The sequence below is a fragment of the Scomber scombrus genome, chromosome 19 (assembly GCF_963691925.1).
Source record: "Scomber scombrus chromosome 19, fScoSco1.1, whole genome shotgun sequence".
Taxonomy (NCBI): Eukaryota; Metazoa; Chordata; class Actinopteri; order Scombriformes; family Scombridae; genus Scomber; species Scomber scombrus.
Genome location: NC_084988.1, coordinates 13,218,143 through 13,239,874, shown reverse-complemented (window position 1 = coordinate 13,239,874; position 21,732 = coordinate 13,218,143). Strand labels below are relative to the sequence as shown.

Sequence of the window (21,732 nt, the reverse complement as noted above, 5' to 3'; positions counted from 1 at the left end):
CAAGATGGAAATGTTGAAGTTTGTTTTCAGGTTTGCAGTTTTGTGGGTTTGGGGTTGTTTTACAGATGATTATGTAATTTGTGTGCGTGTGTTTGTTCATGTATTTTATTAAGTTAATTGCATGACGCCTCTGTTAGATCAGGAACATTTCAATCATCTAATTTTTCTGATGACATCATGTGACAACAGTAGGCTGCCTTTGTTTAGGCTCACACTTATTGAGTTAAAGCAGTCGACCTTTAATGATTCACTTTCATATGTCCCCTCTTTGATCTTATGTTGTATGTTTGCCTTTGCTCTGGAATACTATAGAAAATAAATGTATGCCTCCCATATTCTCCATTGTTTTGTCCTATGACTGTAGATAATTGATAAGTGTGAACAACTTAATTCACAAACTTGGTCATGTACAGTAACTATTAATGGCCAATGCTCTGTAACTGGATCTGACATCCTAATGGTAATACCAGTAAACAAGATTAGCACATAGATTAATTAAACAACAAAGGCTAATGTGCTGCTGATGTCATCACTGAGCTGAGGCTCACTCCCATTAAGTGATTATCGGGATTAAACCAGATTTAAGGTTCTTCTCAGTGCATATTTTCTTCATATTGTACATTTCCCATTATAACAAGAAACAACAATAGATGATCAACACTATTAGTCACCATAAGTTAATGAGACCCCTCGTTATCCAATTAAGATTAATGTTTGTAACAGTGAATAGTGAGATTTTTCATTTGTTTCATATGGCTCAGTTAGACCAATCTAACAAGCTTTGAGCATTCATAAACAAACAGAGAAATATTTGTTGCAAAAAAAACATTTTATTGCTTGCTTTTAAATGTAAAATGTGTAAAAAAGAAATTGTCCTAATTTCAAAAGACAAATGATTATTGAGAAATTTTGAATAGGACAAATTGATGGAAATAAACACAGCAGCCAGTAATTTCTTTTACATTATGTCATGACCAAAGTCATCAGCTTATACATTCATTCTCTTTTTGGGACACAACAGTGGTCAAGAAGAGCATAAAAACAATAAACAGCATGTGCAGTCTAAAGTTAGCGATACCACCACGTGTATCATTTTGTACATAATAAATACCTCATTGTGAGGAAAGAACCTTTGCCAAGGGTGTACAGGAAATGTTCCTACCATTCAATATATAAAATAAATATTAGGTTCCACTTTAAGACAACCTAAATCCACCGTGTACTTTAACATCCACAGCCCTCTGTCTAACAAGACACTTTCATTACTATGAACAATTAATCTCAATCACTTTTATAACACCATTTAACTGCTCTACTGTACCTGTGTCTGTACCAGGCATCCCATATACAGTTAAACAGCAACAGTTCAGTCTTTTCTTCAGTTTTGCATTGTGTTACTGCATTGGCTGCTTCTCAGAAGAAGAACGTCTCATCAAAGAACTGTCACTTCAAAACATTCATTATCCGATGCCCTCAGAAGACAACACGTTCTGTATTCATTTGGCAATCGCCACGCCTAGAGGAGACAAGAGCAAAAATGAAAAACAGTTAATTTCAGGTGAAATTAGACAATAAACAACTACACGTTATTTGCAATTAAATACTTACTTAAACTCAAAAAGGAACTATTTGTCATAGCCTTAAGTATACTGCAGATCATACGTATGTGATTATCATATCAGGAAATTATTTCAAAGTTATAATATTACAATTTCATAATGATTTTTTAGTGGTAATGATTTCAATGCACACAATGATTTGATTTGTGAGTAAAAATCAGCAGCAGCTGCATGCACCGATCTTTTACCTTTGCATGCGTCATAGAGCTGTAAAATATTTTATGTAAGTGTTAATAAATATTTACAACACCATAAGATAAAATGCATATTGAATGTTGAACTGAGAAGATACTATATAGTCTTATTTTTGTTCATGTATTTTATCATAGCACCCAATAAATCCTGAAATTATCTCCCTTTCATCTTCCTAAGAGTGGTTTTTTTTGGATGTGTTGTTGAGTGAATGATATTTAAATCAGTGTTTATAGTTCCTTACCACGTTGTGTGGTATGCAGTGATGGAAGTCCACCATTTCTGATACTAACTTGTCTGATCTTGTTGTGTAGAGTTGTCTGGGGATCTATGGAGACAGAAAGTCAAATTTCATTGATATATTATAGAGCCAGAAACACTTCAAGCAATATACCAACACAAGGAAATGTTAGACACAAGATCTACTACAAGCCGTGCATTTTACCAACAGTTGCAACTACTCCTTGTTGGATTTGGCAGGAAGGATCTTCAAAGTTCTGGATCATAAAAAGGCCTAAACTGCCTTTGATTATGACCATTAAAGCAAAACTGTTACAAAAGATATTTTGAAGATACAACAGACTAAACACAGATTAAATATATGGAGGATGAGAGCGCCACAAACTTTGCTGCAAGGAGTATTATAACAACAACAATTATTTGGTGAGCGTATGTTAGAGCAAATTAGTATTAGTTGAACGCTCGAAGTTAGTAGTTTAGTTGGTTTAGCCGTTTGTGCAACACAGCACAATGTACCTCAATACTCAGATGTATATTTTCAATAGAGGCAAAATGTTCTTGCTCAGACTGTTGGGATTGGGAAGAAGCAGAACTTGAAGGACACGGCAATGTGGACACTTGATTTAAGACACCATCATCATTCTCAAACACTGGGTTCACCCTCAAAGTATTCTCAAAGGCATAGGGAGCATGGGTGTGCCTACAATGTAAAGGAGATTGGGTGGTGAATAAAAATACAAAACACTACAAGAAAATAAATCACAGCCCTGTAACAAAAAATGGTTAAAATATAAAGGACAAATAGCTACAACTTACACCAAAGTGACAGCCTTTCTTGTATTTATACACTTCTTGTTTATGAATATCAAGATGCCGATGATGGCGCAAACAAGGCAGAGACTTCCCACGAGGCAGGTTATAATTAATGGAGGGTCTACTGGCATTGACACCAGCTCATTGCAGCGTTCTCCGTGGAAGTGCCAGTATTTACCTACAGGGCATCTGAAACACATGAGGAGGAAAATATAGGTTAGAGAGAAGTAACTTACATACATAACGCAATCACGTTTCCGGAGAGTAGTTATGTGTAAGGCAGACACCACTGCGTATGAGAACATGGTTCTGTTTACAGTGCTTCACTTGATTGTTATGCTACATATCACAACCTCTTTTATTTATATTATAAATTTCTCAAAGAACTTAAGTATAAATTCAAGTGATTTGGAGTACAACAAGCAAAGCACTAGCACAGTGTACAAGGAACTGCTCCCTGGGGACTGAAAACATAATCACTGTTCTTAGTCTTTGAAGACGTTTCTATACATGTGTGGCTACTAGACATGTTTTTAATAGTTTATGGACAACAGCAGATATCTACGGCACAGAGAAATATGATAAATAAGGCTTTGGATACATACACATACACTTGTAAGTACATAAATCCGTTGTTGGTTTGACTCTGCACATAAGATTTTAAGACAAGAAGAAAAAATATAGAAAATTGCCAGCCATTTCCTTTAGGTTAGATAAAGATATGTCCTTCTTGGGCTACGGTCAGAGTAGTTTGCCGATCTCAATTTTTCTTCTTATTGGTGTATAAATGGAAAGTCAGAAATTCAAGTTTTAAAAGTTGGCTGCCAAACAGCAATAATAATTGCAAGAAACTAAATACACACAATCCCTTCCACAGCATCAATATTTGATTGTTTATGTTCTGGGTGTGACCACTGTTGTTTTTCAGCAGTCAACTCTCAAATCTTGGACATCCTTGATTGTACCACCAAGAGAGATTTTACAAAACAGTCCCTGCTTGCATGTATTTCATTTATTACACTGCATTACACTACAATAAAAGTGTTTGAGAAAGATTTTTCTTAAATACACCTTTTAATAATGCAACTTTTTTTTCGCAGAGCTCATGTTGCTTGTGTTTTCTTTCGATCATCAGTTTTTATGTACCTGCAGGTGGCTCCGTGCCCTGGAATTATCTCACACAGGCCTCCGTTCAGGCAGTAGTTTGGCTGCAAAGTGCAGGTGCTCTGACAAGGCAGGCCGTCGACAGTGCTGTAGCCTGGATCACACAGACACTCCGCCTCATTGGTCCAACTGTTAACCACGCAGCGTGAAAACTCATTGCAGGCCAGGAACTTGCAGGGTTCTGCTTGGTCAGCTGAAACCAACAGAGAGAAGAGAGGTAGGAGAAATTCAGTTGCATTAACATTAATGCAGTGTCCACATGTCTCTCACTGTCTGCAGATTCAGAGGAGAAATTAAAGGGTTTTGACTGATGAGAATGAAGGTGTCTGGATCATTGTGTGGTGAGGATGTGTGTCATTTTTAGTACTGACTATTGATTTACTTTATCCTGCATGGGATGTCATCCAAAATTGCCATATGCATTTCTACATAAACAGTGTAGCAAAAAATGACAGAAATGAGTGTTTAAAGGCCAAAATGGTAGATACATAGAGCAATCAAGTCTGTCTCACCTGGTTCTATTTCCAAGGAACGACTGTCAATCTCAATGTCAAGCCGTTTAGATGCAGCGTTACAGAAATCCTCGAGCACACAGTGCACAGCCTCGGTCACATTATAAGGTACTGGCTTGTCCAGTTTCATCTTGCTGTTTACCACGACGCTGCCATTCCTGAAGTTGAGGATCTCCAGCTGCTTAAATCCGGTCAAATTGGACTGCAGATAGGGTAGAAGCTGTTGGGAAGGGAAAGCAAATTATTTTTTCTTCATTTAATCACTTTATTCAAACATACTCTTTTTTTCATAGCTTATGTAAAGTAATTTTCACATTTGAAAGGATCAGCTGTATTCTCTGTTAGTGATCAGCAGGAAAAATAAGTTTAATAAGCAGAATCCTATAAATCTTTCTTTGTAGCAGGGACAAAGATTGTAAAACCATGATTGATTTCATCTTAAAGGGTAAACAGGGAATCCTTCTTGATTTTAAAAAGACAAAGATTTCCACTTGGATATTTAACCTAATGAAATAACATTAGATTTGTGTCAGTGCCAGTAAATATCTGTGTCCCCCTGAGAAGAGGACCAAAGCAGCAGAGACATACATTTAACCCTTTGGTTTTACTTCAACAATAACAGGACTGAGGTTGTCACAGCACGGCCGATTCTGAATTATTCAGGTCACATTTTACAGTGTGAATGCTAAGAATAGTTCATAATTAAATTTTGATGCAAGCATGAAATCCTGCCATTACAGCACTGAGTGTGTAATTAGATCCAGTACAAAATTAGGGGTAGGTTTATAAGCATTAGTATGAGAGCACAGAACGTGCTAATTCTAGTCACGGACAAGTGAGAGAATGTATGATGAAAAGATCAGACACTTGCATGACAACAAAGTTATCTCCAGTCCAAAAGAAATCTATAATAGATGCTATTTGGTGGAGGCTTTTGTGTAAAGAGTTGGGCCAACTATCAGCGATACGTCATTTATAGTACGTAACATGACAAACATATGGTTTAAAACATCAAGGCAGCCACATTTTAAGTCATATCTTACAATTTTCCCAAGTGACTCAGACTTGCAGCTCAAATAACTGAGAAAACAATCTATTAAGATGATAAACTTGAACTGATGACGGTGCTGATATTTAGGTGAGGAAGAAGTCAACCCACTCAAGTAATGGACCTGCATCAATGTTCATCGATCTGAGCCGCCCTCCTTCCAGCCACTTCATGTTGACTATACAGACGAGGCAAACACCAAACCACCAGTGTGAGCAGGGGAGATTACGATGCTTTAGCTGGCCTGGCTGTGGAGCGGGAGATAAGAGGCCTTAAGGAGCTCGGCTCTGATCGGGTTACTTCACTTATCACTGACAGACAGTTTACTGAGGGCCAGTTCCCTATAGCTAATAGTCTCCAAGAGTCCAACATCCCCAATAAATGGGCATTAGCCTGCAGTACAGCGGGAAACACAGCTTGCCATTTGGTCATCCATTTGTCTCAATACAGAATGTCAAATTGTACAAGAACACTGCAGATTAAATGCAAATCTGTACCTCTACTGCCTTCCACACAAGGTCAAACTTCTCTCACAACAAACCTCAGCACTGTCGTATTGAAGACGTACAATAGCGATAATATAGATTCCTTCATCCCTTCTTTATAAGAAAAACATTCATATGCTCCATCTACTACATGACACAATCACATTTGCTTCTCGTAGGTTACACATGTATCTACTGGTTCTTGTTTTGGAGAAAAAAAAGTGAAACATCCCTTCTTCTGAAAAATGAAATGTCACAAGAAATATAATAAAACTGCCATGAAAATGTTGCTGATTTACAGTAGTGAAATAATGTCATTCCAACCTCCATGTCCAATTTTATTGGTTGCTTCACAAACCAGTAGGTACAGGAGTAATGGAGGAGTGTGGCAAAGGCAAATAGGAGAATTGCAAGCTACTGTAGGCTAATGGTTCATATATACAGATGTATATATATATATATAAATATATATATATATATATATATATATGAGAGACAGGTAATGTACAGTATCACAAATGGGGTCCAATATCCAGCAGAGCATGACATTATGTCCATTTAAATGGGCTTCATAATGTACTTTATTTGACATTTCTTCATTATTGTTCCTGTTATTTCTCTGTGATTTATAAACCAGTTTGAAATGTCTGTTTCAATGTGTCACTTCTTTATCAAAATAGCCCATTTAAAAGAAGATATGTGGACTATTCCTAATGGGTTACTGCACATAGACAGTATACGGTAAATACTTACCAGTTCAAACATCTGACCACATTAGATTTGCCAGGAAGCTAAATATGTTGGTTAATGAGGACAAACTGCAGAAATCTCAGTTTGGGCAACCATTAAAGATTGGAGATGGAGTGTTATTTTATTTTTGCGTTGGATTTGTGTGTATGATATGCTTCTGTGCACGTACTTTGTGTATGTGTATCCCTCCCTTTTCATAATGTAGTCCCTGATCAAGTGCTGACATGAGTATTTTCTATATCTGATAGGAAACATTAATTGACAGAAGATCTCTAAATGTAATTCTAAATATAATACATCATTACCTATTTATCCATACTTTATAGACTTGTCATTGAGAAAACTAAGCCCACTTGCCCAAGTAGCTCACAGTCCCTCTGCTCCTTAGCATTGCAGCAAACAGACAATCCGATTTGTATTGATGCACTTCTTCAGTTACACTGAGCACAGGGCACCTCTGAGCAAGCCTAAAAATACGTCTCCTCTGTCAACCTCGTGGTAAGCCTTGAAACTAAATGAGGATGTCAAGTAATGCCTCTTTCTTTGATGTACACTAATAGGTGCAGGTTTAAGGAGACACAATTCTTTAGCTGCTTACCAGCAGCTATGGCACGTTTAAAACTCTTGATTAGAGAAAGAGAGCGACATAGCCTCGCCCATAAGATATTCAACAAAGTGAGTCATTTCTGTATTGATTTCAAATGTGTATTGGGGTTAGACATAATGCTCCAATACCAAATGACCTCGACCAGTTTTTAATCTATTTTATTTCATTGCCTCCTTACCTAAAGTCGCACATACAGTACATTTAGTATGTTTACATAAGAGCACGGCAACATGGATACAGATGTCCACACAAACCTGACTGATGTCGCACTAAGCAGATTGGAACCATTAATAGCACAATATGTGCACAGTGCTGGAACTGACCAGAATTACTTAAAGCTTCTTACCACAAGTCACAAACCTCTGAGTCGCACAATGACTAATGCAGACCCAGGTCTCATGATTCAGACTACGATGGGCTAGTTTACCCTATGCTGTGTACAAAAAAATACAGTTATAGCAATACAAAATGCATAAAGCTAGGAGACTTTCCTATTATTGGTCTTTAGCAGGTTTACTATGCCTCTGATCACTTTATTCTGCATTCCATTCATTCACTCAACAAATGCATCATTAAGGCCTCAAACACACTGGTCCATACTGTGACACACGTATGAGCAAAATGTACAAAAACACATTCTGCACATTGTGGATGAGTAATTAACTAGCCTATTTTTTCACTACATAATATATTTCTCATTTCAATGAAGCATACCCTACAAACATAAATATGTACTACCCTTAACACATACTGTGTATTATAATAGATGCAAACTACATTATGATACAAAGTGTTTTAGGACAAATGCTTAAGAGTTAGATGAGAAGGTCTGTATCACTCTCATGTCGGATTAGGCTACAGAGGTGAGTTAGCTAGCTTAGCATCAAGAATGTAAACAAGGGGAAAGAGCTAACCTGGCTCTGTCCAAATGTTGAAAAATCTTCCTACCAGCAACTCTAACTGTAAAAAATTAGAGGTGCTGAATTAGAGGTCACCTTTAATTCACAAAATAATACAGGGTATCTTTTTTAGTCCATACCAAAAGTGTAAAAACTACAATATCTGGGGAGGTTTCACAGCTTTATTTAGGACAGATATGAAACTGGTTTCTCTTCTCTCGTCTAACAAATAAGCGTTTCCCGAATGGCCACCTAATGTTTTAAGTGATTTTGTGAGTTTGTCATTGTTGGTTCATAAAACCGTTAATAACAAAAGCTTCTTTTGATTTTATAGCCCACATCTTTTACACACACAAACTTTACACAATGACATGGTGAAATAGAGTCAAACAGAGTCTCCACAGTCCCTGAAAAAGCCAAAACTTTAGAACAATTTAGAAAATTAAGGCAAAACACTACAAAACAAGCTTGCCCAACCAAACTCACACATAAACCAGAAAAGCTGCAGCAGGAGGTTCTAATGTCTAATGTGAGGAAAAAACAAAGCTAGGTATGTTAGAAATGTTCGGTGCTTTCTGTTTGTTAGATACTGCATTTCAGAAAGGTTAGTTAAGAAATAGAAAGGTTATGCTCTCGCTGAGGCATCAGAGATGTTCCAATATGGAAAAAAATACCGGTATTGAGGCTAAAGTTGTCTGTCTCTTAGGCCCAGATTTACGGGAAGCTCCAGGTTTTGGCGAGTTTCTGGAGTGCTGTGTCTAAGTGAAACACAATAATTTGACCGCCTCTTTTATTCTGTTGACACTCCAACCCAAAATATATTACACTTTTATAAATAAAATAAAAATTCACTGAGGAAAAAATATTTAACATAATTTACTGATATTTTTAGGATAAAAATGGCAGCTGTGAGGATAAGGCTTGCAGCAAAGTGCATCCTCACTTGTTCAGGAAAACAAATTCAGATTAAGCACCCACTTGGGGCTATTCTAAAATTACTAAAACCAAAGATAAACAGCAAACATTGCACACATGTACTTTTACTACACACAGGGCTACAATAAAAAGTATGAGAATGAAGCATGCAGAAGCATGATATCCAGCACAAAAGCTTGTGTACCTACCAGCTCAAGAAAGGTATTCTCCAGTGATTTATACTCTGGGGAGCTCTTGTTGAACAGGTCATCAGAAAACATCATGTTAGTGACCCTCAAGCTAAAGAAAACCACTAACTCTTTGCTCTTGTCCACTGCTGTCATCAGAGGAGTGTTGGCTTGTCTCATTGCCGGTGCAGCCGTAGATTCGTACGGCCGTTCGTCAGGCTCTGGTGGCAGTCCATTACCGCTCTCTTCCTCCAGAAGCTCAGTCACTGACACCTCTGTCCCATTCTGACTTTGTCCTACATCATCTTGAATGCTTGAAATCTCAGGAGGAAGGTCCATTGAGGCCGGGGTCCCTCCACTGTGCCCCCCACTAGATTCGTCTCTGTCCTCTGGGGCTTCTCCGCTCTCTGAAGGGGATGGCAAAGGCTCAACGTCTGTTTCTGTTTCAATGCCTTGAACTGTATGCTCATGGGTTGATGGTGTGGAGATTGGGGCTGCTGCTTCTATGACAGATATCTCCGAAATTGTTGGGTCCGTAGGTTCTGACAGGACAAGGTTATCTTCAGCAGGAGCATCAGTGCTCCCTTTTTCAGGTTGGGCATCAAGAGTCACCAAGCGAAGGTCCTCATTCGGTTCTTTATCAGCTGGTTCAGATTCTTGTAAAGGAAAAACAAAAAAGTTCAGGTACCACACTAGAATGCCTGACATGCATTTGTGAGACCTTGATTGTCACATTTACTCTGTACACTGTTGACTTGACCTGATTCCCCCTTCTCAGCTAAGCTAATCACCTCCTGGCTCATGCTTCATGAGAGTGTTATCAATCTTACAATTTACCCTTGTAAAGAGCACAAATAAGCATATTTCCAAAAATGTCAACCTATTCCTTTAATTAGCCTCAGGGTTGTTAAAAAATCCCTTTTCATACTGCCATACTGACACTATCTTTCTGTGTAAACTTGTTCCAACTCTTCATTGAAGTTGTATGATGTTTATACTGAGTATATACTGAAAACATTCAAACACCAAACGTGTTTTAGATATCTTGTGCATCATTTTCTACATATTTCCTCCCAAATTCAACTTGAAAATCGTGACATATTTGTTATCTCTGGAAACTCCACTAGACTTTAAACTACAGTTGTTTGGGTTTTAGCAGAGTCTGGCTTCACAGCATGAGTTTGTAATGACTAGACCACTGGCAGGCTACTGCTTGTTAATGGGTTTTAATGTGATATATTACCCCAGCAGGGTACATCTCAAAGTGCAAAACTAAACCACCACGTTTAATTGTACTGCCATTTCTATTTCTTATGACAGCTGGGTGTTCCCCATTGATATATTTTACTGAAAAAAGTAAATAGTTTCATTTGGACAGTCCAGTCCTGACCATGAAGACTTGATTCTCGAACAAGTAAAAATTAACGTCCACTAGTTACTCTCAAGGTTGGGTTGATTTAAGTAATATACATATGACAAAATGTGGGTTAAGTTACTGTTGGATTTTGAGGTATACTTCCTTTTATTTGCCAGCAGCTCCAAATGGAGGCACCCCATCCTAATATTTGGTTAATCAATACATTTGTCTCTCCTGATTAAAAACAAGATTAAACCTGAGACAGCCTTACCGTCTGTCACCAGCTCTTCAGCCTCACCTCCGTCATTAAGTTCAATTGGTGGTATTTCCTCCACCTCTGGCTCTGCTTCCTCTTCCTGCTCTGCAATGTTTTCCAGTGTTATATCTGTAGCTATAATGTCAATGGTTTCCCCTGTAGTATCCTCTGTGGACTCCCCCTCTACTGCTGTCATTACGTGAGTGTCATCAGTGACAGCAAAAGTGCCCTCTGGGAGGATGCTTGGGATGAAAGGCACAACGGTGTGTGTTTCTGGTTTGATTGTAGAAGAGTTTTCTATCACTGCCACAGTGGGGAAGAAACTTTGGGTGGGTGTGCTGTCCTCTGTCATGGCCTCTGTGGTGTCATCCTCAGATGATACGCCCTCAACAGGATTTATGCCGAGTGCCGCAACTGGATAAACTGTGTTTACTGAAAAGAAAGTGTCCATGCAAAATGAAGGATGCTAAAACATTTATGCAAGTTTAAAATCCTACCTACCCTATTCTTTTATCCTTGATATTAATCTTACCAGTCTCAAAGTTGAGTGTCTCTATGTCCAGCGGCAGTGATGGCTCCTGTTTTAAGGCCTTCACAATGATGTTTTTCAGTTTAGGTGCATTAACATCCTCATTTGGGTCTGCTTCAAGCTCCCCAAGATACCCAGGTTCATCATTGAGCTCTGTGTCTCCATTAAAGACCACAGCGTAACGCACAGACACATCCTCCGATCTGATCAACACAACAAATCATGTCACAAACCCTCTTAACAGACAGACCGTACTAGTGATGGATGTCCGCTAAGGCAGAAATTCCTGACTCATCTCCCATAAGAGGACATTTTTCGGGGATGTTCTAGTTGAGACATGAGCAATAAAAAACGTTTTAAAAATCACTTCACATGGGAAATATGAGAAATGTATGTTGTCAGTCTTTTATGTTATTTACTGTGTTGTTTAGTCAAAATCATTATAATAAGGACAAAACAATGAGCAAAATCTTTCATAAAACTTCATTCAACTCACCGAAATCCCAGAATACGAATTTCTTTGAAACCTGGAACTTTTTGAAACACATGAAGCATCTAAAGGAAGAATAACAAGAAGAGGGTTAGTTATAAACTGCTAAATGAAGATGATATATCAAATTATCTAAAAACTGCACTGTCACGCAGATTATAACAAGGCTACTCATTTTAGAAAAGCTATCAGTTTAGATAGAGAAGTCAATAAAGACAACATAGTACATTTGTTGCATCATCATCATACTGCTTTTGTTTCTTTATCCAACCAGATTAGCAGCAAGAACATCTGTTAATAATAGGAATTTTAAAAATATCCATTGTATTGAAGCATTAAAATGAGCTAAATCATCCCTTTTCGTAATCAAAATCATGTCACAGTGGTGATTTTTAAATGTATTATTTAGATTTTTTATAGCTGAAATGAAAAAAAAAACAAGGTCTAGGGGGAGTTATATTCTTCCTCTAACCTTCTCTCTAGCCCTCTGAGTGGGCGTGTCAGTGTCCTTGTTTGATTGACAGCAGAGCCACACTTGTTAGCAAGTGTGGCTAATTAGCTATGTAGCTTGCAAATTGGTGTTAGCAGGAATGGTACAGATAGTTGTTGTAAGTCAGTTTGACTGCATTATGCATTTAATTATATGTGGAGAACTGACTTTCTGACTCCTGGTTAATGCAAACACAGGCGGTGCAATCATGAAACCAAATCTGTTAAATATACATTCCCTCCTTTTGATTTCTAATTATTTTTCTCAAAGGAGAGCACAGAATATATGATTAACTGTAGTAGGAAAAAATATAATTACAGTCGACTTTATAGTCTTGATAATTAACCTGATTAGCACAGTATTGCAAACTGCTCATATTTCTTTGTGACCACATTGATTTTCTCTTTTTCTTCTTAAAAAACCCCACCAGACTGTGACGAGACCTTCAAGCTTTTCTGTAGAATAGCCAATGGAATTGTATACTAATGGCTTTACACCACTAGATGTAATTCCCAACAGCTGTGGAAAGAGTTCCACACTGTGCCTTCTTAGTCAGAGATAATCTAAATAATTAGATTGTACTATTCCAGGCTCCTGGTCATTTGCAAGTCCCTCAGGTGAAACTTTAAAGCTGTTAAATCAATCAGGGTCAAGTTTTACACCTTACAATACAATATAAGAGAAGCTGGCAATCACATTAAGGTCATTGTGTAACAATGAAGGATGAAAAATACAGACTAAAACCGGAAATGAGGAGAAGTAACAGATGACAAAACAGCTGTTGTGTGAAATAAAGTTATAATAACACACTAAAATTGTATCCACACCTGCTACTTTCATCCTCAATAAGAATTTTAAAAAGCTTTTAAATTACAGCAAATGTTTCAAAGGGATTCCTGTGTTTGCAGAAAGGTAAAGCAGACAGTCTGAAGGCATTTTAAAATTGATTGTGTGTATGGATGGCTCATACTGTGATCTAACCTTATCTGTGAGCTCTCTTATGATGTCATTGTGCACTGGAGCCTCTGCGCCTCGCAGCCGCTCGCTGTACGACGGGCCAACCATAGTGACGCTGAATTGAACAATGTACTCCTCATAGTTCTCTTTTATCATATTGGGATCTTCTTTTATCTGGCAAAGAGAGAGAACATTTCAACAAGTAATAATGATACCAAATATTTTCAGCGCAAAGGGATACAATTCTGAAAAACAAGTTTAAAACTTTGTGGGTGAACTTACGTCTGCTTCCGTTGGAAACAGAATCAGTGGGGGAGTCCAGGTGCCTGAAACAAAACAACTCACGACTTAATTTTACTATTCTATTAGGAAAACTGTTCAATGTTGCGCTGATGTGCACAACTCACAATCTATTCCTGGCTCCGGCGTTCCAGCAACAATTCTGGAAATGAAAGAACATATTTGTTAGGAAATAAGTCTCTCCTTTAGATTTCAGTCATTGATCAAACTGATCCTGTTGGGGGGTTTTTATATACAATAATGAACATCTTTTCTACAAGATTTGTGATTTAGTAAAAACTCTTCATCAGAAACATCAATATATATTTTATTTTTATCAACTAGGATAGCAAAGATTTAGTTGGTGGTGAAGTAATTTTGAGCAAAGGTGTTAATAGCTCCTTTGAAGGCTTTATTGCATCCATAAATGAAAAAAAAACAGATAATTATCAAACAATTATTTACCACATTGTGTTCTCAAAAATATAGTAAAATAGTTTTCTATGAACATAATTTGCTTTAAAATGGTTTCCTAACAGCTGCAAGCACACAGATATACAGGAAACAATTCTTACTAGATCCCGTCCTGATATGTTTTAATACTATGCTTTGAATAGTCATTTGTGTCTTTCAGTTGTCTGTTCAATTACATAATTAAAAATCTATTCCTTCTTGATTATTTAAAATAAAAAAAACAGAATATACAAATATATGGAAATTGTTTATTTCAAACTTCTGGATGAAAGATGTCTTACTGAAAAGTCCATTCTCAGTGTATGTGCACTGGATGCTTCAAGTTCCCACATCAAACTTTTGTAAGTTATTGGACCACAATTGCCTCCCAACTAGTTGTGATGTCACAATAACTGCTCGTAGCTACACGCCTTGACCTCAAATTTAACTTTCCACTATCGGCAGATGAATGTAAAAACAGTCTTCAAATGTCAACTCTGCTCATACATCATTCTGCACAGTGACGCTCAAACTAAAGGAGCAAGGAAAGAAACACATTTTTGAGTGGAGAACAACTTTAAGAAGCAAGTTTGCACATACCCTTCACTTTCGGCCTGTTCAACTATTCTCTGGAAGTGAAAAACAAGATCAACACTTTAAAATTCATACTGCAGATCTATTATGTGAAAAACATGACAAAAAAACACAACACATGAAAGTTGTTTGTAGTAAATCTGACTGAGCGCATTTGGATAGTGTTGGTGCAGCACTCACTCTGGCCACCATGTCCAGGTGCTCCTGAGAGCTGCTAAAATTCTGAGCCAGGTCATCCATGCAGAGGTTTTCATGCTGGCAGGTGTAAACCCAGGCACCATACTCCTCAGAGTTTGGGACCCTGTCGAAGAAGATGCGAAACGCCTCCCAAATTGCTTCCTGACAAACTGAAGAGATATTACAGAACTTTAGACTTTTCTCAAAAGATTTAAGAATAGAAATCTACCAAACACGAGATACCATTTAATCTTTCATTTTAAAGTAGTTACTGCATACATGATGACTAGAAATTGTATTTCTATATTGGCAACAAGGACAGACAGGAGGGAAATTGGCAATTAAAAGTTACAGCATGAAGAAATCAAATGAGTGAAGATAAAGAAGATTGTTTGTATTGATCTTGGAATCTCTGCATGTGGGGAAATTGCCATGATTTAGATATTATCTGTAAAATTAGCTTGTTATTCCTTTCAGAGAACAAGGGTGCAGCTTTATTCATCCAACTGCTAAGATATCTCTGTTTCTTCTTACTGAACACAGAGTCAATGTTTATTCACTGATCATGTTCAGTCATGATTATGCATACAACTTAAGTTATAAAAGTGAATTCAAACACATAAGATCACATCACAAACCAACATTGTTTTTACCTCTGAGCTTGTAATAGGCCCGATGGCTGCCAATGACTGCTCTCATCGTCTCCTGGGGACAGACTTTGACCCCTGTGGTAAGGAGCGTTGACCTCTTGGTCCGGTGTCGCTCCTGAGCTGCTCTGACATTGGTGGTGTGACTGATGGACCTTGAAGATTCCAGAAAATGGCGATACTTCACATCCCTGAGTCCAGAAAAACCGTGGTCACGAAGGTCTGCAAGAGCAGGTGGTGTTGTTAGTTTAGGAGGAAATATAACATGCTCTAATTTTATCAGAGTACATATTAGAGTATTCAGCACATTTTTCACTCAGCGGAAGGGTGAGAAGACAGAGCCAAAACTGTATTTTTTGTACTGATTGCTCAGTCATTAGTGAGTTGAATGGTTTGAATGTATTTTGTGTCTTTGGTATTTCAATCACATGCTAAATAAATCTACAATTTAAAGTGACAGCTGATGACTGAATTGTGACTACATTTCAAACATTACGTATGAACAAAAATAATTAAAGTTAAGTTTGCACTATCCATCACATGAAAAAAGGTGACCTGCTATAACTGTTAGTCTCATGGTATATATTCAAACTCAGACTAGGACAGGTTCATAAATAGTTTCAAGTCTGTCTTAAAACAACAGTCAGGTGTCCAAATGAACAGGTTTTTCTTGCTTCAATCATCCCTCCTGTCTATACTGACCATTAGAAGATCCTCTCCAAATGTGCACAGTGTAAGTGATGGATGCCACAGTCCTTATCATGTGCAAAAATATATTTAGACCATATTTGTTTAAACCATAATTAAGTTTTGCAAAGTTTGGGGAAAAAAGACCACGCCGTGTACATATCCAACTTTTGCACATTAAAGTATTTCAAGCACATCTCATCCACTCCTTTTCCCTTTCTTCTCAGTTTGCAAGTCCCACCTTAACCCCTTTTATTAACCATTTTCCATTCTCCACCATACTTTGTCCAAAAGAGAAGAACAGAAGAAAAGAAGTTGAGCATGAATCTGAACAGTAATAGAGCAGGAGCAGCAGAGCAAAAGCAGCAACAGGAGCAGCAGCAGCAAATTCAGTTTCACTGCCACCGACCTGCACAGGAGTTACTACACACAGCCAATGCAACAGGAACAGGGGGCTCTATCCAGCCAATGGACCAATGAGCAGACACCCCTACTCAGAGGGACAGCCTGTTCCATCCTATCTTCCCACCATCTGCCGTTGTCATTTCATAGACATCTATTAACATCCATCCATCATTAACCATCCCTTGACTGTTATCCCCTCAACCCTCCATCCCATGTACCTTGAATCTCACCCCTCATCCATTCATCCCCTCATTCCTCTACCCTCACCCCTTCCTTCCTTCATCCCTTTATGCTTAACCACTTCTTCCATTCCCCTCAACCATCTATCATTCAATATCTCAGCTTGTTCATTATTCTCAATTAAATTATTTTCAAATCCATATTTTTTTTTTCACAATTTTTCTGTCTTCACTAACCAAGACCACACCTACCGGTCTTGGTTAGTGAAGACAGAAAAATTGTGAACTTCTCCTTTAAAGTCCCTAAAAGCATTTTCTTAGTCAAACTTGCAAGCATTGCAGTTATTTCACAAAAGAGTTGTCTGTCTGATCTTCTCACTGGTTTTGAGTTGGTGGAGATTAGTTAGAAAACACAACATTGTTGCATATGTATGTGCCCAATGCTGAATTTCATGATAGCTCAAAATATTGTTTGCTCATGTTATCACCGGGGAGATGCTAATGTCAATCAAATCTGATCAGACCACACCCCAAAGTTTTCGCTGTTCAAAATATAATAGATTTTTTTTCAGTTATGAATATCTAATATTATATTTAACATTGATTTGAAGCATTTTCAAGAGCTTTAACACTTCTTAACACTAACTTATATTTAATTTGGCAGATACCTAATCCAACAAATGCTATTTGTCCAGCCCTCTTAAGCTTTGTTTATACTTGTGCAAGACAGCGTGGCTCAAGTCTCTACTGCAGTATTCCTGTATATTATACTTAACAGGTCTTCGAAAGTCTCTTTTGGGACAATTCAGCAGAAACAAATCCACTGTATTTGTGATTTTTCTATCTCTTTAAGGTGCAATAAGAGTTTCAAGGTCATTGCAGTGTAAAAACGTCTGGGGCCTGAAGCTATAGGGTGACTGTAAGGTTGTCATTTTAAATGCTGGGAAAGTGTAGAGATGTGTAGAGAAAGCGCGTGAGTAACACTCTTCTCGCTAAGGAGCAGTCGCTGTGATGCCCTTGGGTGACTTGGGTGCGTCACTGAAGCTGCTCAGTGGTCAACAGTAAGGCAGAGGATGTGATGGGCAGCATCCAGGTGTGAATGTGTAGAAATGCACACATGTGGATTACAACTGAAAAAGGATGTGCATGAAAAGCAAACCTTAAAGAGATTAAACTGAGGTACAAGTGGGGATCCAGCAAATTTTACTTTTCAACAAACAAGCAAATTTCGTTCCTTTCCATTCACTGAACATGAACTGTTGCACACATGATGAGACAAACCGCTCTCATTTTCTGATCATCTGAATAAAGAAAACAAGCTTAGCCACACAAGAAGGTATTTCCACTCCATTTAACAAACCAATGTGCCAGTTAACATTCTCAAACACAGTCACACCATTGAATAAAGCTATTCCATAAGAAAGCTGTTCATTGTGATGCCAGATGGCAAACCTCAGAGGACTTCTTAAGACAATAAGCCAGGATTTATGAGCCCCAAAACACAGACACGAGGTCATTGGACCCAAACAACAAACTTTGCCTCCTTTAGATTAAGGAACAAAATAAAGGTTACCGAACAATATTTTGTGTTTGTGTTTGTATGTGCAGTGGTGGACAAAATATCTTAGACACTCGTATAAACGCCTGCAATGAGACACAAAAGTCAAATAAAACATATTGGTGAAAGATGCCACCTTGGGCTGTGGGAAATGTTGATGTTTTGACTTTTTATAGCTGCTAAATAAATATAATGGTAAAAGTTGTATTTATGTATTTACAATCAAACTTGCGATTACAAAAAAAGCTTTTCTTAATTGTGAAAAATGTATAATGTGTGTCTGTGAATTATCTTTGCTCCTGTCTATGCTTAAACTGTATATGTTCATTTTCTGTACACAGGTCACTCTTGAAAAAGAGAGCCCCATATTACAGAATGAAATAAAAACTACATCACACTTTACAGGACAACATTTGTTAATGATTCTTTTAAAACATGGCTGTGTCTTCTGGTATTTTTCTTGTTTAACATATGATGTTTTATCTAATTTTACAATGTTGTACAATGGAAACACTGAAGCTCCCACACTTTGTGAATGTACAAATACTACATTTACTTCAATATAACTTATGTATTGTGTATTTTTTGTACTACCACAAGGTGTTGTTATGGAGGAGCTGTGGATACATATAAATAAACTACCTTTGTGAACCTTATAACGTTGCAGCATTGTGAGGTGTTCATGACACTGTATCTGCGTCCTGCTTCTTGAAATAGCAAAAATGGGATTAGAAAGTGTGTGCCTGTTGTGCAGAGAACTAGTAATTATTAAAGAATTAGAAATAACCAAAACTGGGCACAGAATAAGGTTTGCATGTCTTCATTGAAGTTTTTCCTGAAATAAATGGTGGAGCAAGAAAAGAAAAATCTGTGTTAATCACTTCACAATGAACAATATAATTTCCCTCAAATCCAAATTTGGCCTGACACCAAGAACACTCAAAGAATGTGTGGGCACTGAGATTGTGTAGCCTGTACCTCTGCGGGCACTTCCAAACATTTAGTAGGTCAGAAGGTGGACTGATATTTTGCCAGGTCATTTGTGTTTTTCATTAATAGTCACGCCACCAAGACGACATTTGAATGGATTTTTAGAAACCAGTAAGCCTGAAACCTAGCTGGCACATGCACAGACACGAGGGCCTGAGCGAGAGGAGGGAGTGACACAGTGCAGCCGCAAAAGGCCTCACAGCTGAATTACAAGCCAGAAAAGATTAGCGTCCTGCGACACTGGGAACAGAATAGCTTTTGTTTCCTTCAGGATAATGAGCTCACCCGGGCACATCACACTGGACGAGACAACCAGTGTGGACGCAAATGTTATCATTGGTGAAATGATGCTATCTGTCTCAGTGCACTTCTATAATGTATTGCCGCCCACGTTTTACTCAAGTCTGAATATTTTTGACCTTAATGTACCAAGCAAGCTGCTTCACATTGTTCTCAGGATAAAAAAATTAAAAAAACTGAGCTAGGATGACCCAGCATTTCATAGTTTGCAAAGAAAGTTCTTTAAAATGCAGAGGAGGACACACTTTGAACTGGTTGTCCTTGAAGTGAGTCTCTTAAGTCTCCCGTCACTTCAGGAAGGTGGATTTCTCATTAAGTAAATTGCAAGAAAGGAGTGACCTTTTTATTTAACTTGTGAAATTCAGTCCCTCTTATGACTTTGACTATGTAATAAAGATGAAAATATATTGTCAGAATCCACTTGCTGCAACTGTTTGCTGCTTTTCTAACTTTGCTCAAAAAGAAAGTTGCCGAGCACACACACTATCAGGTTAACAAAAACAAAAAGCCTCCCATTTTCCCAATCATAACACAAAGGCAATGACTGAAAAAAAAACCATCTAAAATATGTGAACAGCAATTTCAGCCTCCAAAATCTTACCTTTGATTTGACTTGCTTGGAGGGTAAACAGACACAAAGTGAAGAATACTCCTGACTTCAAAAGCATGATGGGCTAATTTATGTCGTTTTCAAGCCCGAAGTTGTCATTTGTAAAGAGATTGTTGCAAACAACAATAAAAATCCAAAATGTCTTTATCTTGAGTCCATTAGCAGAGTGTGCGCAAGTCTCCTCATAGGTGTTGAAAAGGCTCAGCTTGTTACATGCATCAAAGGAGGGATTCCAGTCCGCTGCTATCTGTACTACAGCTCAGTTCCTCAGCAGCGGTTAGTTCCTGGATGCTGTTGGACTCCTGTAGACAACAGAGGCGGCTGCATGGATGGATGAGCAGAGGAAGCGATGGAGGGAGGAGAAGTAGAGGAAGGAGAGATGGGGAATAGATGGAATTTTGGCTTTTCTTCTGCACTGTCAGTGTGACAACAGTGACAAGGTTAAAAAAAAAGCAGGTTCTGTTTTGAGTCTAATCTCTTTACCTTCTTCTTGCTGCTTGTAATCCCTGCGGGGCCACGTGGCCACCCGGCCTCATCCTGTTAGCCACCTTCTGGACCCTCATCTGTCAGCTGAACAAACTTGATGATCTGCCAACCAGCCAAGACCAGAAGACAATTCCCCACAGTCCCCCCAGCTTGATCACTGACAACCAGCCTCTTTGTATGTCTGCCTCTACATCTCAGTGTGAGTGCTGAACTCTTGCTCTTTTCTCTCTCAGCCAAAATCTCTTTGCCTGGTTGCCCACAGCAAATCTCTTTCTCTCAGGTCAGAGATGTTGGATGCAAAGTGAGGTCCGTCTTGCGGTTTTGTTCTGTACTACATATCCATCTACCAAACAATTCTTTTTATTCTTGCTCTGGTTACAAAGCCAAAGCTCAGCCTTTAAGGCCTCGCTTCAACCCTCTGTTGGATGCACCTTTAACTGAGAGCTGCAAATGAACCCAGAAGAAATTCCTGTGGTGTCCTCTTGTTGCTCAGTTATTCCAGTTTCACTGTAAAAGAGACGCTTCTTATCTTGTCCCATCAAAAAATATTTTGATGTGGAGATGCATCACATCATAGAAAAAAGAAAAAAAGCAATTAGGATTTCCTCTTCCCTGGTCGTAATGATGGTTGTAGTGAAAGCAGTTGTTGGAGGCATGTGTGGCCTCTACTGTTATGGTGTGTCGGGGGGGAAGGCTCCATAATGTAAGTCCCCACCCTCACCTCTTCCTGTGCAGAGGATTAACTGCTCTCGTTAACAATTTTCTGCTGCAAATAAGCCTCTTCAAGAGCAACATAATCCATCCAGGCAGTTTTGTGACACAGTAATCTGAGCTATGAACTAATGATTTATGCTGA

The 21,732-nt window shown here is 38.2% G+C and overlaps 1 protein-coding gene across 1 annotated transcript; it reads right to left on the bottom strand.

Moving 5' to 3' along the window:
* Positions 1 to 1,432: 1,432 nt before the first annotated feature.
* impg1b (interphotoreceptor matrix proteoglycan 1b) lies at positions 1,433 to 20,448 on the bottom strand. The gene is made up of 18 exons (XM_062440870.1): positions 20,382 to 20,448; positions 15,668 to 15,883; positions 15,018 to 15,184; positions 14,844 to 14,872; positions 13,919 to 13,953; positions 13,794 to 13,837; positions 13,536 to 13,685; positions 12,071 to 12,129; positions 11,578 to 11,777; positions 11,061 to 11,477; positions 9,454 to 10,088; positions 9,004 to 9,087; positions 4,541 to 4,760; positions 4,011 to 4,221; positions 2,868 to 3,053; positions 2,568 to 2,751; positions 2,056 to 2,139; positions 1,433 to 1,516 (listed from the first exon to the last, which is right to left on the bottom strand). Exons 1-18 carry the CDS (start codon positions 20,446 to 20,448, stop codon positions 1,433 to 1,435), a joined length of 3,072 nt encoding a protein of 1,023 aa, XP_062296854.1.
* Between the last annotated feature and the right edge of the window lie 1,284 nt (positions 20,449 to 21,732).

Bases quoted from the DNA above. Each gene is read 5' to 3' on its own strand.
- impg1b (XM_062440870.1), bottom strand. From the start codon at position 20,448: ATGCTTTTGAAGTCAGGAGTATTCTTCACTTTGTGTCTGTTTACCCTC. The intron at 13,954-14,843 runs GTATGTGCAAAC...TTTCATTTCCAG, and splicing joins GAACAGGCCGAAAGTGAAGG to AATTGTTGCTGGAACGCCGG. The intron at 4,222-4,540 runs GTGAGACAGACT...TGTTGGTTTCAG, and splicing joins TTCCTTGGAAATAGAACCAG to CTGACCAAGCAGAACCCTGC.